The 17,425-nt window shown below is 41.1% G+C and overlaps 1 protein-coding gene across 1 annotated transcript in view; it reads right to left on the reverse strand.

The window, feature by feature from the left end:
- The window catches only part of PDE4B (phosphodiesterase 4B), a 234,649-nt gene extending 217,819 nt beyond the window's left edge, over nucleotides 1-16,830 (reverse strand). The window contains exons 1-2 of the mRNA XM_070939481.1: nucleotides 16,789-16,830; nucleotides 8,358-8,587 (exon numbers count right to left, since the gene is read on the reverse strand). Coding sequence (XP_070795582.1) covers nucleotides 8,358-8,587; nucleotides 16,789-16,830 — 272 coding nt within the window. The remainder of the gene's footprint in view (nucleotides 1-8,357; nucleotides 8,588-16,788) is intronic.
- Nucleotides 16,831-17,425: the final 595 nt, after the last annotated feature.

The raw sequence follows: 17,425 nt of genomic DNA on the forward strand, positions 1-17,425 counted from the left end.
TGGGGACCAGGCCTGTGCTGAAGGAGACAAGGAGTGGCTCTGAGGCAGATGTGGGACAGCAGATTCACTGAGATTGAGCCATTGAGGCCTGCAGAAGGACAGCCTTGGAGATTTGCCTTTCTAAGGCTTTTTGTCTCCACTCAAGATCTTTGAGTTCTGCCTTGGAAGGCTTTTTGCTTTTAGTCCCCTTGGATTTGCAAGAAGCCTTTCTCTCCTAGAAGTCCCAGCCACCTCTGTGTTTGAGGATTAATCCAACATTTTAATGAAAACAATGTACTTACTGCGTCAAAATGGCATCTGGTAGTAGTGCAGGCCTCAGACGCACCTCGTGTCAATCCAGCGGTGGCGGCTGTGCTGGTAAAACCGGGCTAGCCAGTACACTCGCAAGCAGGAATTACTCTGCCTAAAGGGGCGGCTTGCCTAGGTTAGACCTAGGACATGCCAGCACCCAGCACCAATGGCTGGAGGTCATAGTGAGGCTAGACCAGTTGGCCACTTGTGGAGGCTTATGGAGGTAGAGGCTCCGTGGGTGCTCCGCTGTCACCAGTCCAGGCCCCGGGGCGAGCTGTGTCGGTGGGGCCCAGGCTTCTCCCTCTCGTTGGTAGTGAAGCGGTACAAAAATGGCTGGGCGACTCTCCGTGGCACTTCAAAGGGCCGTGCTACAGCTGATTGGCACTGTAGGCATTCATGGAAGCAACAGCGAGGCTCCAGAGCTACTAGCCGGAGGTGCCAGAGCTGCTACGGAGGCCGTAGATCGTTGGTGGTAAGGAGCAGGAGCTGCCAAAACCTCATTGCTGGCGTAGTTGCCCCCAAACCCTTCACCACGGGCGAGACAGCTGCAGCAAAGCCACTCAGAAGTGGCTGAAAAAATGGTGCCCGATCGCAGGCCAGTAGCCTGGTGCATACCGAACTATTGCCTGCAAGTCAAGATTTTTCAGTAAGTAGACCAGGACGCTCCGAAAGAATCAGTAGACTGGTGCAATCTGAAAAGAGGCAGTAGACCGGTGTGTTCTGAACAAGCTAGTAATTTTAAAAGCAAAAAAACTGATTTTCAAAGAAATCTGAACAGACATGGGCTAAAATAGCCGAATCTGCCCAGATATGTTTCTCTCAGGTAGACTGAGTCAAAACTGGGCCTGAGAGGAAGGAGCAAGCGGCGTAGCCAAAAAACTATGACTCAGTCTCTAGGCAGATCTGATTGTAGCAACCCATGTCTGGCCGATGCCACAACCACACTGGAGAATTATAGACTATTTACCTGTTGTTCAAGAACGTCATTTTTAAAAAGTCAATAATTGCATCTTCCAGAAAGCTCCTAGGAGCAACTGAATATTTTACTGACAGGATAGCAACAAAAGAAAGATTGACCAGGATGTCCAAGGTTAATGACTGGATGCAATTATCGATATATCTTTCGGCTTCGATCAGTTGAAATAAATTAAGAGGCCAGAAAAGATTTTAAATGTGGAACTAATTAAGGAAATGACCATAAATACTCTTAAGTCTATATAACCTCAATGGGAATTTGAGATTAATCTAATTCATTAATGTTTTTCTACCTCAAAATCTAATATAAACATAAATTATATGATATCTATTTTTCAAGCTTGGATTGACCCTACACTGTATTATGGAACAGAACTTGAAACAGGTCTAATACCAAACATAATATTCCGAGAACAGCCTCATACTGTTATTACTCTTATTTGCCCACTTCTTCAAAATAGTTTGAAGATAGTCTGTAATCAAAACTGCTGAAACACGTAATAAGAATCACTGTCCCACTCGTTCTACTCCAGGTCCTGACATCTCACTCAGCAGCCTCCATAGGCTGGGGGAGGTCAAAGTATAAAAATATCAGTTGCAACTGCATGAATACAGCACTGCTTCATTGTATGATATTTAAACATGTGGAAAACGTTCAAGGCTTCAATTGTGTGACCACAATTTTTTAGGCCCTCTTCAGGCACACCTACAGTTTCAATGCATAAGTTTCAATGCAACTTTTTGAAATTTATGTTCCTTTTTCAGTGGGAGGCACACTCTAATATTCTTACTTAGGGGTGAATGCATTTGTCTAATTGTATGACCATCGGTTCCTATGAAAAGGAGCTACGAATGTTTCAAGCTGTCTTAACTCCTGAAGTCTAGGAGCAAGGAGGCATAGTATACAGAGGCAGAGATTCTGCCAATGGAAAACTGACCACCCACAAGCGCCACAGATGTTCAGCATTTTAAAAAAGAGTATAGTTCTAGTTTTAAATACCCTGCAGCAGACATTAAAATAAATTGTACAGCTCTTGAACATATTGTCATCATACAATCACAGAAGACCATAGTTGCTTTCAACCGAGTACGGAGTTCTTGTGCTGAAAAGATGCAAATGAAAATTACCCCAGAAATAAGCATATCCTAATATCTTTCTTAGGCCCCAAACTATCACAACATAGCAATTTCATTGAATGACATGCTATTATTTCTGCACTTATTTACATTTCGGATACTGCACATCAGAAATTCAAACATCAAGCCATTAGTGCTAAACAGTCTGGTTATTTATATTCTTGGGGGAAGGAAACAGAAATAGATTGTCCATATGTGCTTAGAGATGCTTTATGTATTACTGTCCTCTGAACATATTCCTGAAATATCAAATAGTTTTTACCTTGACAAGCTCAGTATAGAAGCTAAACTCCTCCTCAGCGTAAGTTCAACTAGCCAGTTAGATAAATGCATCTCTCTGATGTGCCCCAGCTAATTGCAGTAGCTTCACTTCTCATCATTAAGAATGCATGAAGGTTTTAAAAGGGACATGTGAACCCAAGAGGAGAAGGAAATGCAAAGAAAAAACTGAATAGGCGACTTGACATCAGTAACTAGGAAAATTCTAGAATAGATTAATATGAAATCACCTTGTAAACAATCTGTTCAAAATGTATTTATCAATATGATTCTCCTTTTCTGATTGGGTAACTTCATTTATAGATTATGAGGTTGCTTTAAATATAAATTAATTTTAGCAAAGTGTTTGATCAAACAAAACTATGGCGTTTTTATTCCTATTATATGATTGTGACAAGTAAATCATGTAGTATACTAATTCAACTTTATGTTCATTTAATTGCCACGTTACTTAGTTTATACTTCACAATCATACACATAAGAATGTCATAGGAGTTTGGGGTCAAATACTTTGTTAAAATTGAATCAGTTATATAGAATATAGCTGATTCGAAGATCATATTCAAAGAGTACTCATCAATGCTTCCTTTACTAACTAGAGAAATGTATTTCCTTTCAGTTTTCTACTCTTCAGTAATTATAGAAATTATTTGGATAAAGGGATACAAGGCATGCTTAGTTCCGGATGACAGAAATAATATTTAGCATTAAACTGAAGAGGGCTGAAAACAACATAAATTTAACAGAGACAAATCAGTATTTTTAACTTAGGGGGCAAAACTAGAATACCTGATTGCAGGATAAGAATTGGCTGACTTGATGAAAGAAATTGTAAAAAATAAATCTTGGAAAAATGGTTGGCCGCAAAGTAAGTGCAAGTCAGTAGAATAATTGGTTATAAAAAAGGCAAATATAAATTTAGATCACCTTAAGATGAATATAATTTTCAAATTATGGAAAGTAACTTTTATTTTATTGTGCTATGCTCAGAATCCATTGTGAGATGCTGTGTGGGTTCTGACCACCACACTCAAAAATTCTTAAAGAATAATTTCAGAGAAGGAGGGATCTAAAAATTAAGTTCTGAACAGATATTGTTGAAAATGTGTATGTGTTATCTAGAAAAGAACACCTGAGAGGAGATAAGAAAGCACTAATGAAAAATGTCACAGGAAAGGACAAAACATGCTGTCCATGATTCCAGAGCAAAGATATAGTATAATTAATTTCAGTTACAGGATGGCTGTTTCCAATTGAATGGATTTTCAAAATGAAAAAATAAACACCACACACACTTTTTCTAAAATGAGAATAGTTTGACACTAGAGCCAATAATCACTTTATCTGGATATGTTCAAGTGGAGACTAAAGAACCACATGTTATGGATGTGTTATTTTGTATACCAGCGCTGAGCAAGGGTTTCAGCTTGGTGACCTAATGGATCCCTTCTAACTCTATGAATATAAGCAAACCATATGGTGTTTGTTTCAGCTTGGGTCAGTCAATCTCTCTCAACCCTAAGAAGCCCTAGGAAGGAGACAATGGCATAATACTTCCAAACTCTTACCAACACACACACACATACACATAATCCCCTCCTTCTCTCTCTCTTAGTAAATTTAAAGGTCAAATTATTTTCTTATAGGGTCAGATAAAGCAGATATAGATATTATAAGCTGTTAGAGACAGAAAATAATTTTACAGTTTCATAATGTTTTGTAAAGCATATATTCTTTCTCAGAATATTAAATGGGAAATTTTGTATGTAGGAAATTCGCCTTCAAATAACATCTTGGAATTGGCATATTTGACACCCCTAAAAAGTGGAAATCTGTTACAGTCCAATTATTTCTGCAAATATGGAATTCTCAATGTTTTATATTGGCTACTAGACAGATAGGCTGTGTAATAGCATGCTAATTCAGATTTGAACTTTATGATCATGTTAGTGTCTTTTGAATATCTAGATAAAAATGTTCAGCTAGCTGCTGAAGATATCATCTTCAACACACTGATTCATATAATGTGCTTATGTGATATCGTGGATACATTTGAGTAGTTATTGTACAGATTAATTTTGGTCTGCAAGATTAATTAAATTGGCAAATGTTAATGAACTTTCAATGACTAATAGTTTTAAAATTAGCAGGAAGACAATTGAAATGGATACTATATTGCACATTCAGTTACTAATCTTCAGCAATTATATTTGATCTAAATATTTCTTTTGCATTTGAACAAGTATTTTATTGCTAAAAAATTCAAATTGATAATCCTAGCTGAAGACAATTTAAAAACTTGAACTGCATATCTCATTCATATAAATTCCTCTTCTCTTATTGTTAAATAAATGACTTAAACGTTAATAGTTTAACTAAGTAAAATGAGTATATGTAATATTAGCTTTGATTTATATATGAATATTTTAATTTGGGGGGGGTTTCCCTTTTCTCCTTTTTCAGGTAAGTACAAAAATACATTTTAAAAACTACTTGAATTTTTTTTTGCGTATGGTTATCTCCCCAAAAACCTGTTTATAATGATTATGAAGCAATTATATATAAAGCTCAGTTTTTATTACAATAATGTGTTTTTCAATAATGTATCAAAATCTGAACTTTTTGTCTAATTTCCTGTAACCTAAGATTCCTGTAAATTAATACCAAATGTTAAAATAAAATAAATTGATCATAAAACTTAGCCTAGAATTCATTATATCTGTATTTCTAACACAGAGGCTGTTAAAAGCATATTTATCCACCCACATGAGACATATGGAATTTTGTTAAATACTTTTGTTAATTTTTATTGCCTGGATGTTATATGTCTTTAAATTGAATATGTTTTGAGTTTTTAAAATGTACACAGAAGTATTGTGTTTAAAGACCATTTCACAGAATAACAGAAACCTATAAAGATTAAAGAGTAAAATGGAGACAAGCTGTTCAAACATAATCTGTTAGGAAATGTAAGTTAAAATGCATGATTTTGTTATTGTTTATTCTGAAGTTGTAAGAGCAAATAAATATGGGATTTTTTTATTTTATTTTATTATTTTTTTTTGCAATAAGACATCACTTTCATTTAATAGAAATTATTTTAAGTCATCTAACAAAAATCTTCAGTTCATACCATCAAAGTTATAATATAGACTATGGACATTTTGACACAAACTTATTTTCAGGGTTATAGACAGTAAAAGACATCCAAGCAGAAAAACACTGAAGTTTGGATATTTTTTTAGGATATAGAGTATTACTTGGAATAATAAATTGAAATAAAGTTTTCATTTTATCTGTTGAAAGGTGGTCTAGAAATTAAACATAAAAAAAATGAAGAGGGTGTAAGGTATCTACATTTCAAACTCTCTTGAGTTTAAATCCAGCATCTTTTCTTTCTGCTTTTTCCCCGGATTATTGAAAACTCTCCTTTACATGCTATTAACTTTATGAAAAAAACCTGTCAAAAGTGTACTAAAGAAATTCAAGGAAAATTGCAAACTGACTGCTTTTGTACAAACTAGTTCACTGCCCTGGAAATGTGCTAATGTTCCTCCTGAGTAGGAGTGAGAAACTTTTCATTCAGTTAAGAAGCAGACAAACCACTTTGATACATGTCAAAGACGTTTACATAACAAGATCCTAAAAGTGTATTTTTACCTTGAATTTACTTCTTAAAACTTAACACAGAGGTACATTCTCAAGGAATCACCTTAAAAAGTATATGACCATATGAAATTGGAACCCTGTGGCTAGTGGAAAACAGAAGTTGAAGAAACAATAGGGCCTGATCATCTGGCTGGCTGCAGGTTGTGCATCTCTGCCATAAGAACATTTTAAACTTCTTATCCACAATCTGTCGCACAGTCTTAAGATGATGAAGTCAAAATATGTTCCCATGTGTCATTTTGTATTATCCTCACACATGGGCATCTGGGTTAAATAACATGCACAAGGACATAATCACATACATTCTGTGACTTATGTATTTGCATTAAACATCATGTTATTAAGGTAAAGGTAAAGGATCTCCTAGCGTATATGTGCTAGTTGTTCCTGACTCTTAGGGGGCGGTGCTCATCTCCGTTTCAAAGCCAAAGAGCCAGGGCTGTCCGAAGACATCTCCGTGTCATGTGTCCAGCATGACTAAAAGCCAAGGGCGCATGGAACGCTGTTACCTTCCCACCAAAGGTGGTCCCTATTTTTCTACTTGCATTTTTTACATGCTTTCAAATTGTTAGGTTGGCAGAAGCTGGGACAAGTAACAGGAGCTCACCCCATTACTCAGCACTAGGGATTCGAACCGCTGAACTGCCGACCTTTCGATCAACAATCATGTTATTTGGCAAATTGCAGTTTGCTGTGGATGTTGCTGTCCTCTTATGATGTTTTATATTTGAAGGAATGTTTCTAGATCAGTTTTCCATCAGTTTTGCATTGCAGGCAGGAATGGCTGTGTCTGTCTCATCAGATACAGCACAAAATATGTTAATTCCTGATGAGTTCAGGTGACCATGACATGGGATATAAATTTAAAATTAAATATGGAATCTCACCACAAAGTCCTGGGAAATTGTAATTGATCCACAATAAAGGAATAAAATCTGTTGAGGTAGTAATCTCCATCACAACACCGGGACTTTTTGCCATATGATTTCTTCACATTCACAATGTTATTAATCATTATTATATATTTCACTGGAATCAAATAATGATTTAATCAATGTGCCATAGTTTATCACGAGATACTATTTAATTATTTTCCTTTCTTGTTTTTTTCTCTGCATAGTTTATATAATTACACATTCATAATATGTTTATAGTCTTCCTTAAATCATACAAGCAAATGTTTTAACTTCAGTGTTATTGTGTAAAAGAAGCAATAATTTCTCTTTCTCTTCATGCACACATATGCATTCATACAATGCAGTGCTTGTTACTGTTTGCCAATCTCCTGTGTTTTTATAGGTGAAGAACAATTGGGGTGGGGGTAGAAAAGAGGACTGCAGGTAGAAGAATTAGTAAAATTGCCAACATTTGTAAGTAAAAAAGATTTACAGGTACTAGATAAAAAGAAATAATTTTTCCACCTTTTGTGAACCAAGTATAAATCTAACCTGTTGAGCTAAGAAGAAGCAACTTACCTATCAATATTCTGCTTGTGGCCACCTCTCTTTGTACACATTAGACACTCTATTCAACATGACTTTTATGAAAAAGAAATAATCTTATTTTTGTTTTAAAAAACTTGTAAGGTAATATGCTGCAAAAATAAATTAATAGTCTCTAGAACCTCCTTTATTTACTAAATGTCTCTAGCCCCAATAAAGGGAAATGAGCCCGGAAAGACAAAAGAGAAAGAGAAGTGTAAAATAGAGACATCCTAGAAGGTTATAAAAAATGTCATGGACAGATTGATAAATGAATGTTAAGGTCCATGGCTAGGCAAAACTTATTTGTGGTAGCCATTTTGTGAAAACCCTCATGACATGGTCAAAAAATTATGCTTGCCACACTGAAAAAATGTATTTCCCATCATGATTAGTTCAGTATTAGGAAAATGATTTTTTTTGTTTAAAATAAATCTGTGTAGTAGAGTAGCCCCTATTAAATATGTCTACAACTTCAGTACCAGGAAGAGAGCTCTACGATTAAATCTTAAACATGCAACTTACCTATCCTGATAAGTAGTGATGGCAATACTAGGAAGCGTCAATAAAGGCAAAGTTGTGGGTCTAGAAATGTTATCTGGTGTTCTTGCTTTTTCACTCTGTCGTTGAGATAACGGTGGTAATAGTAAATTAGCAGAGCAGCACCTTCTTCCTCTCCAGAGATCTATGCCAAGGGTGTTGCTGGATGCACTATAAGATTTGCTGAGACGACATTCTAAATAATCTTTAGCAATCTAAAAGAACAAATAGAAAGCTGAATTATATAAGAAGCAATTTCATAAAGCTAAATATAAAAATTTAGAATTGCAGCACAATTTAATTACAAAATTGAACACACAGTTCCTATAAGAGATTCTTAAAATAAACATTAAATTTCATACTAAAGAGAAAAGTTACAAATAAGGAAAAATGAAATGTGCTGCAATTCAATCATTAGTCTGAATGCATATGTTAAGCACATAATTAACTCTTACATATGACTCAATAGGTTATAGTGTTAATTTTATAATAAATTGTTTTCTTTCTTCACAAAGCATTAATTTATTCCATGTCCTCCCAAAATTTCCTTTCAACTTTTGCAAATCCCAACTAGGGTTTGAACCCTATTCAGGCACTAAATGAAAACTGTACTAATGGGATGTAAGAATTATCAGTGTCTACAAATACACATACACCTCTCTTTCCATGAAATGGCCAAGATATTGAAACTGAATATGGTTGTATTGTTGAAATAATTAGAAACAGTATTTCAGCTAAATATAAGTAAAGAGTCCCATTGGAATGGAGGCAATAACCCTTCAACAATAGTAAAAGAGTAATGTTGAGTAAAAAGGCTTGAAAAAAGACAAAGAAGATTTTCCCAAATTGAGCTAACAGACAACAAAATTGGAAGCATTGAATATAGTATATCTAAAGAGATATACACTGGGCAAAAACAAAATTTTAATTTCACTTACATACAAATCAGAAAAAAACTTTGGATAGGGTGCCAAAATGTTGACATTATGTACAGATACTGTTAAAAGCCAAATTCTTTGTTATTGGTCATTAAGAAAAAATGTTGGAAATAAAAATGCCAAGATCTTATGGGATAACCATATTTCAAACACTACACCTGCTTCTTCTTTAAAACATATTAGAACTAAAAAAATATACCACAAAATTACCTAAAATTATCAAGGATAGAACAATATCCCTAATAGAATTCAGTGTTTGGGCTTTTTTTAAAAAAATGTATTAGAACACTGATCAACATCAGACATATTAGGGTTGCCGCTTATAGTTGAAGACTATCCTAGTTGACACAATAAGATATTTATATAAATAACATTTATAGACAATGTTTCATTTTTTATATAAATGTTTATTAAGAGTTTTACAAAGAACATAAAAAATAGCACAAACTAATAAAAAGAAAAAGCAGAAAAAGACAAAAAAGAAAGAAAAAGAAAGAAAAAAGACAAAAATGCAGAAAGAAGAAAATAAAATGAAGGTGGTTCCTATGTCCTTTGCAGCAAAAACGGACGTTGTGTTCCTGAACGTCCATTTTTGGGGCGCTGCGACTCCAATCCATGGACGGGTAGTATCTCCTAGTTGCTGGGCAGAAACTGAGTGCTAATTACTTCCCCTTGCTAGGCCACGCCCACCTTGACCAATCAGCTTCAGTCTTTCCTCACGAAGGCGCAGGAACAAGGCCAACTATGGTAACTCCAACAAACAAGAACCAACATAAATAACACAACAGGAAGCCGAATGGGTGGGTATGGATTGGAGTTGCAGCGCCCCGAAAATGGACGTTCAGGAACACAACGTCCGTTTTTCATTGCGCTGCACCTCCAATCCATGGACGGGATGTACCCAAGTTCAAATGCCCAGGGCGGGAGGCTGACTGGAGTCCTCATTCCGGGGCATGGCCACTTGTTGTAAGACTCTAGGTCCAAAGGATGCATCCGACGAGGCGTACTGGTCAATTTTGTAGTGTTGGATAAAAGATGAGTCAGAAGCCCAAGAGGCAGCTCTACAGATCTCAGACACTGAGGCATTCGTCGACCAAGCTGCCAACGCAGCCGCACTGCGTGTTGAATGTGCGTAAATTTCAGTCGGACGAGGAGGTGCCCTTACATCGTAGGCCGTTGTGATGCAAGCCTTAATCCACCGGGCAATTGTAGTAGACGAAACCTTCTTCCCCATCGAGGAAGGAGTGAAAGACACGAGCAAGGATTCAGTCTGTCGAAAGGACTCAGTACGTTTGATATAATGCCTGAGAGCCCGCCTAACGTCCAAAGTATGCCATAAGGATTCAGTCTGGTGGCGAGGGTGCGGACAAAAATTAGGCAGAACTAACTCCTGGGCGCGGTGGAATTGCGAATTTATCTTTGGTAAGAAAGATGGGTCCAAGCGCAGAACCACTCTGTCGCTATGAAAAATGAAAAGGTCCTTGTGAACGGACAGAGCAGTGAGGTCAGATACACGTCTAGCAGACGTAATGGCTAATAGAAAAGTGACCTTAAGCGTCAGAAATTTTAGAGATACTGAAGCAAAGGGTTCAAATGGGGAGGTGGTAAGCGCTTGAAGCACTAACGGAAGATCCCAGGACGGGTATCTGTGTATCACTGGCAGCGAGATGTTGGAGGCCCCATGGAGGAAACTCCTAATCCTAGGGTTGTGCGAAAGAGTACGATGTCTCTCACAGCAGATGACGGTGGATAAGGCTGCCACCTGACGACGAAGCGTGGCAGGAACAAGACCTTTGGCTAAACCCTCATGCAAAAAGTCTAGTACATCCGGGACATCCGCAGAAGTTGGGTCCACGTGATGGGAAACACACCAGGAAGAAAACGAACGCCAAGAAGCTTCATAAATTCTAGGGGTGGAAGGGCGTCTGGCAGCTTGAATCACCTTAATGACATCAGAAGACAATCTGTCCTTCTGTAGCTGGAGCCGCTCAAGCGCCAGGCGGCCAATCGGAGCCACCCTGGATCAGGGTGGAAGATGACCCCCTGGCTGAGCATCTTCTCTTCCAGTGGTATTGTCCACGGTGGAGCTGCAGACAGGCCCACTAGGTCTGCATACCAGGGTCTGCGAGGCCACTGGGGTGCAATCAGAAGCAACTCGGCTCCCTCCAACAGCATTTTCCGAAACAGGCTTGGAATCAACGGTAGAGGCGGGAAGGCGTAGAGAAGCCCGGAAGGCCACTGACAGCGCAGGGCGTCGTAACCTTCTGCTCCGCTGGTCGGGTAATGCGTGTAGAACCTCGGCAGCTGGGCGTTCTGGGGCGTGGCGAAGAGGTCCACTTGAGGACGACCAAATTGGCTCACAATCTGCTCGAAGAAGGCAGGATTGAGGGACCACTCTGCTGGGTCTATGTGCTCCCTGCTGAGCCAGTCCGCCATGATGTTGTCCTGCCCCGAGATGTGGTCCGCCACTAGAGATGCAGTGTGCCGCTCCGCCCAAGCTAACAAATTCTCCGACTCCATCATCAGGGACCTGGAGCGTGTGCCCCCCTCCCGATTTATGTGCGCCTTGGTGGTGACATTTTCCGTCCGGACTAACACGTGTTGTTCCTCCAAGGCGTGTACGAAATGGCGTAAAGCGAGGCGAACAGCCCTCAACTCCAGCCAATTGATGCTGTTCGCCTGTTCCGTCGGAGACCACTGACCTTGAATTACTGTGTTCTGCAGATGTGCTCCCCAGCCCGACAGGCTGGCGTCGGTAATCAGGACCACCCGGTCCAGTTCGAGAAAAACACATCCCCTTTGTAGAGCGGGGGACCTCCACCACATGAGCGACAGTCGAGTTTGTGGAGGTAAGATAATTTGATGAGTCGATGTGCTGCGGTGCGCTCTTTGGAACGGGAGCAACAGCCACTGAAGAGGACAGGAATGTCTGCGTGCCCACGGAACAACGTGGATGCAGGATATTAACTTCCCCAACAATTGATTCAACAGGAGTAGGGACACCTTCTTCTGGGATTGAATTTGCCGCACCATAGCTCTGATGTCGCGAATGCGATCTGGAGACAGAAACACCTGGCCCAATTGGGAATCGATCACTGCACCCAGGTGTTGGAGCCGCGTCGTAGGTGTCAGATGGCTCTTTTGCCAGTTGATGGAGAAACCGTGATTCTGGAACACCTGGAGGACTATCTCCATGTCCTTCCGTGCCTGCGACAGTGACGTTGACATCACTAGCAGATCGTCGAGGTAACAGCTGAGACGCACAGAACGAGATCTGATGGAAGCCGCGACCACTGTCACCAGTTTCGTGAAGGTCCTGGGGGCCGAGGACAGTCCGAAAGGCATCGCACGATACTGAAAATGCATGTTGTTGTATTCGAAGCGGAGGTAGCGATGATGCAGCGGGTGGATGGGAACATGCAGGTATGCTTCGCGCAGATCTACAGATTGAAGATAGTCCCCTTGCCTGATGGACGCCAGAATTGATCTGAGGGAGTGCATCTTGAACCTGCGATACAGTATATATTGATTGAGACGTTTCAGGTTCAAGATGCCCCTGTGGCCCCCCGATGATTTGGGCACCAGAAATAAGGTAGCGTAGAATCCAGTTCTCTCCTGGTCCTTGGGCACGGGTTCCACGGCATTGATGGAGAGGAGGTGTGAGATCTCTGCTTCCATGAGCTCCCTCTGGACCTTGCACCGCGGAATGGGGCAGCGGCGAAAACTGGTGGGCGGTAGTGTGTGGAATTCTAGGCGCAGACCCTGTTGAATGGTCGCGTGGATCCAAGCATCGGTTGTCGAGAGGCCCCACCGGAGGGAGAATTGCTGGAGTCGACCTCCGATGGGACCTGGGAGCAACGAGTCACTTCCCTCTGCGTGGAGGCCGGTAGGAGGAACCTCTGAAGGGACGCTTCGCTTGGGACTGGTTCCTGGCTCTATCACGAAATGGCTGTCTGTCGGATGCCTGGTCAGACATCTGGGAATAAGAGCGCTGGTAATACGGGCCGCTCGACCCTGAGGAGGGCCGAAAGGACTGTCGCTGTGTGTAAGGTGCATATCTCCGTTCAGAACGGCGAAAGGAGGACAGCAACACCTTGCGTTTGTCTTTATCTTCTATCAAGATTGGCTCCAGACAAGGGCCGAAAAGTGACAGGGCAGTAAATGGCGCTGATGCCAATTTCCATTTAGCTTTGTTGTCTGCGCGCCAATTGCAAAGCCAGAAGAGACGTCTGTTGGTCACCGTTGCTGCCATAGCTCGTGAAGCAAATTTTGTCGCCGTCAAAGAGGCATCTGCGGAGTATTCCGTTGCTGCCACAAGTTTATTAATGTCCTGGTGCAGCCTGGTATCAGTGGGGGGCAATCTCTCCTGAAGTTGGTGGAGCCAGATCAGGGAAGCCCTATTGAAAAACGAGGTAGCAGTGGCTGCCTTGATAGCCCAAGCTACGGCTTGATGCGCTTTACAGAACCCCATTTCCATCTTGCGGTCCTCTGCCTTGAGGCCATCCACAACGTCTGAAGTCAGCATTGAAGAAGTAGATAAGGCAGCGACCGGGGTGTCAACTGAAGGTATGGCAAGAAGCTTCTCCAACTGCGACTCGGCAGAGTAAAGACGCTTGTCCAGGCCACTCGGGGCTGTCAGGGAACCTGGTTGGCCAAAAGCCGATTTAATGACATTGGAAAACAAAGGTGGACAAGGAATCACGTCCTGGTCTTGTTTAGAGACTTGGAATAGAGCATCGTGCGGGTGCTGAGAGTCAGAAGTTTTCTCAGCGGTCCCTTCTGCAATACCAAACTTAGTAGCAATCTTGGCTTTATGTAGTAAAGATTTGAAGACAGAAGGCCGAAACAAATTTGTGAAAGAGGGTTTCTCTGGTGGGAGATCCTCATCCTCTGAGAATTCGACATCCTCCGGACAAATTTCCCCTTCTTCAGATTCCTCAGAAGAAGATTCGACAGGGCGGTGCCTACTGGTACTGGGAACTGCGTCACTGACAGGGACCGGAGCCGAAGAAGGCTGACCGGTATTAACTGGCTGGGCTACATCTTGCTGTATGCCAGCTGCTAAGATCTTTGCCAGCGCATCTGACAACATAGATTGAAAACTCACAGGCGTGTCAGGAACCTCCGGGCGGAGCCCCGCCGCAGTAGGTGTAAATGTAGCCTCTGGCAGACGCCTACGGCCCAATGAAGCATCAGATTGTCTAGAAACATCAGGCAATGACATCGATACTCCTTTGGAGCGTTGTAAGTTGGAAGCAGTGAGTCTGGTTGATGATGTAGAGGAGGATCCGGCTTGCAAATTCCCAGAAGGATCAGCCCAGTCTTCAGAAGCGGAAAACTGTCTGGACAGGTTCGCCTGTTGTTGTTGGGCCCTCTCAAATTGTTTCTCTAAGGCTTCATGGCGCCTCTGCTCTGCCTTATTTGTATTGGAAGATTTAGAGGCCAATTTGGAATTTCGAGACTTGGATTTTGCCTTCTTATTGCCAGACTTGTGTTGGGTGGCGGGGTAATCACAGGCGCCCTCCGAGTCCGAAGATAAGGCTATGTCTGCCATGTTGAAAGCGGAAGCCCTGGGCAAGCAGCAGCAGGCCAAGTCCACCAGAGATCAGCACCGAGGCTCCTGTCAAGGAAAATGCCCACAGTGAAGACTCAGTTAGGCAGGGGCAAAATAGGCTCAGAAGCTGCTAAGCTCAAGCCCCAATGCAAAGGCAGCCAACCCAACCAGGCAAGGGAGGGACAAAGATGATACTTCCTGGTCAAAAGTCAGGGGCACAAGTCAGTAAGGGTGGCTAATAAGGCCCCAAATGTCACCCCGCCGCTAGCAGGCCACTATCCTCTTGATCCTCCTTTTTTCTTTTTTTTTTTATTGTCCCTCCAAAATGGTGGCCGCCACACCGGCAAAGCCCCGAAACAAAATGGCGGCCGTCACTGAAGCCAAGTACCTTCTGAGGCGTCGGGCCTGGTCCTCCAGGAAAGGCAGCTCCAAAAGTCAAAGCACAGTGCTCTGGTCGATGGGCGCTTTGACGCAGCCTGAAACGGCTCATAAGTTTGTCCTTCGGCCGGCGCTTGCCTCCTTTAGCGCCCGCACGCTCCCTGCACTCTCCAGCTGACTTGAAATCATCAGAGGCCACCCGAGGACAAGACGGGCACTCCGGAGCTGCTCGATTGTCGGAGCTGAGGCGACGGTAGCTCTAACGGCTCACCGGTAGTCTAGCACGTCGCCAGCGGCAATAGGGACACGGATCCGCCCAGCCGGGTCAGAATCTGGCGTGCTGCAGCCCCAATCGGTGGGGAAATAGGCCAGACGGCTTGGAGCCCCAAGCTCGCCCAAGGCACGCAGCAGTAAAGAAAATTCTTTCACGTAGCAGCTCCTTAATAGAAATTTAAAGATGACAAAAATAATAAAATAAAATAAGAAAGTAATAAGAAGGGAAGTCTAATTTCAAAGAGAGAGCACTCAAATTGCCAAGTTCTCACAGCAACTGAGTGAGAAAGACAGAAGCTGATTGGTCGAGGTGGGCGTGGCCTAGCAAGGGGAAGTAATTAGCACTCAGTTTCTGCCCAGCAACTAGGAGATACTACCCGTCCATGGATTGGAGGAGCAGCGCAATGGAAAATAAATAGTTACACAATTATCTCTTATTTTATGATTAGAAAAGAAAACTAATTCTTTTCTATTATCCAGTATTTTTCTGATCATCAAAACCACAAATGATAAATGCATTTTCCCCATTTGATGCCAACAGTACATAAGGTGTTTCCAGTCAGCCATAAATATATTGTTTTCTCTCTATGCAAAAAAGTTTCTTTAGCCATCTCTGAAAGTTTCATCATCTTCAATCATCAATTTATAATAACAAAGCATTAATTTCTTCCTTAATGCTTTCTTCCCAAAGCATTAATTCAATGAATATATATTTGAACAATGTTCTGCATCAGAAACTGTAAGACATTACATACAAGTTAAAAGCCATTAATATAATCAACATTAAAGCCTTAAGACAGGTAATCCTTAACTTAGGACCACAATTGAGACCAAAATTTACATTGTTAAGTGAAAATTTTTTAAAGTGAGTTTTGCCCCAATTTACGACTTTTCTTGCCACATTTGTTAAGTGAATCTCCGCAGCTGTTAAATTAGTAACACGGTTGTTAAATGAATCTGGCTTCCTCATTCACTTTGCTTGTCAGAAGGTCACAAAAGGTGATCACCTAACGTCAGGATACTGCAATCATCATAAATGTGAGTCAGTTTTCAAGCATCTAAATGTAAATCACATGACCATGGGAGATGTATAATGGTCATAAGTGTGAAAAACGGTCATAAATCACTTCTTTCAGTGATGTTGTGACTTTAAACGATCACTAAGTGAACTGTTGTAAATCGAGAACTACCTGTAAGTAATACAGCAATACAGGATTAGTTATGTTTTATTTGAAAGAGATAGATGGACAGACGTATGTGTGTTTATACTTACACCTTCTGTAGGGACAGTCATTACACTCCTACTTTTCTTCATGATGGCAATAGTAAATCACTTCAATTATAAGCACCCTTTTCAATTGTGCTTCTGCCTAACCAATAAACCTGGTCAAAAAAGGAAGAAGAAAACCATATTTCAGTATTTGTCTTCAAATTTCGGAATGGAAACAAGGTCTGGCTTGTACATTATCAAAAATGGTAGAAATGTTTGACAAATTATTCATTAACATGATATTTTCCCTACTAGGTAAGTATTATCTAACTGAAAAATACTCCTCGGAGATCCACCCCCATGATGGCTGCTGAACAGTAGGAGAATTTTTCTCTCCTGCCAATCTGCTGATTTTGCTGCCAAAGCTGTTTTTTTTTTTTTTTTTTTTTGGCAGTGCTACTTCCTGGATTCAAACAGGAGCACTTAAGAATGACCCAAGTCAACTTTCAGATAACTCTAAACACACAGTGCATGTTTGGGTAATGAAAAGTATCTTGACTTCATTTACACTTACCGTATTTTTCGGAGTATAAGACGCACCCTTTTCCCCCCTAAAAGAGGGTGAAAATTTAGGTGCGTCTTATACACCAAGTGTAGTCCTGCCCACCCACTGGCCCCCAACCTTTGGCCTGTGCCTCGC

The sequence above is a fragment of the Pituophis catenifer genome, unplaced genomic scaffold, assembly GCF_029215685.1.
Source record: "Pituophis catenifer annectens isolate HBS135680 unplaced genomic scaffold, rPitCat1.0.hap2 SCAF_3, whole genome shotgun sequence".
NCBI classification, from domain to species: domain Eukaryota; kingdom Metazoa; phylum Chordata; class Lepidosauria; order Squamata; family Colubridae; genus Pituophis; species Pituophis catenifer.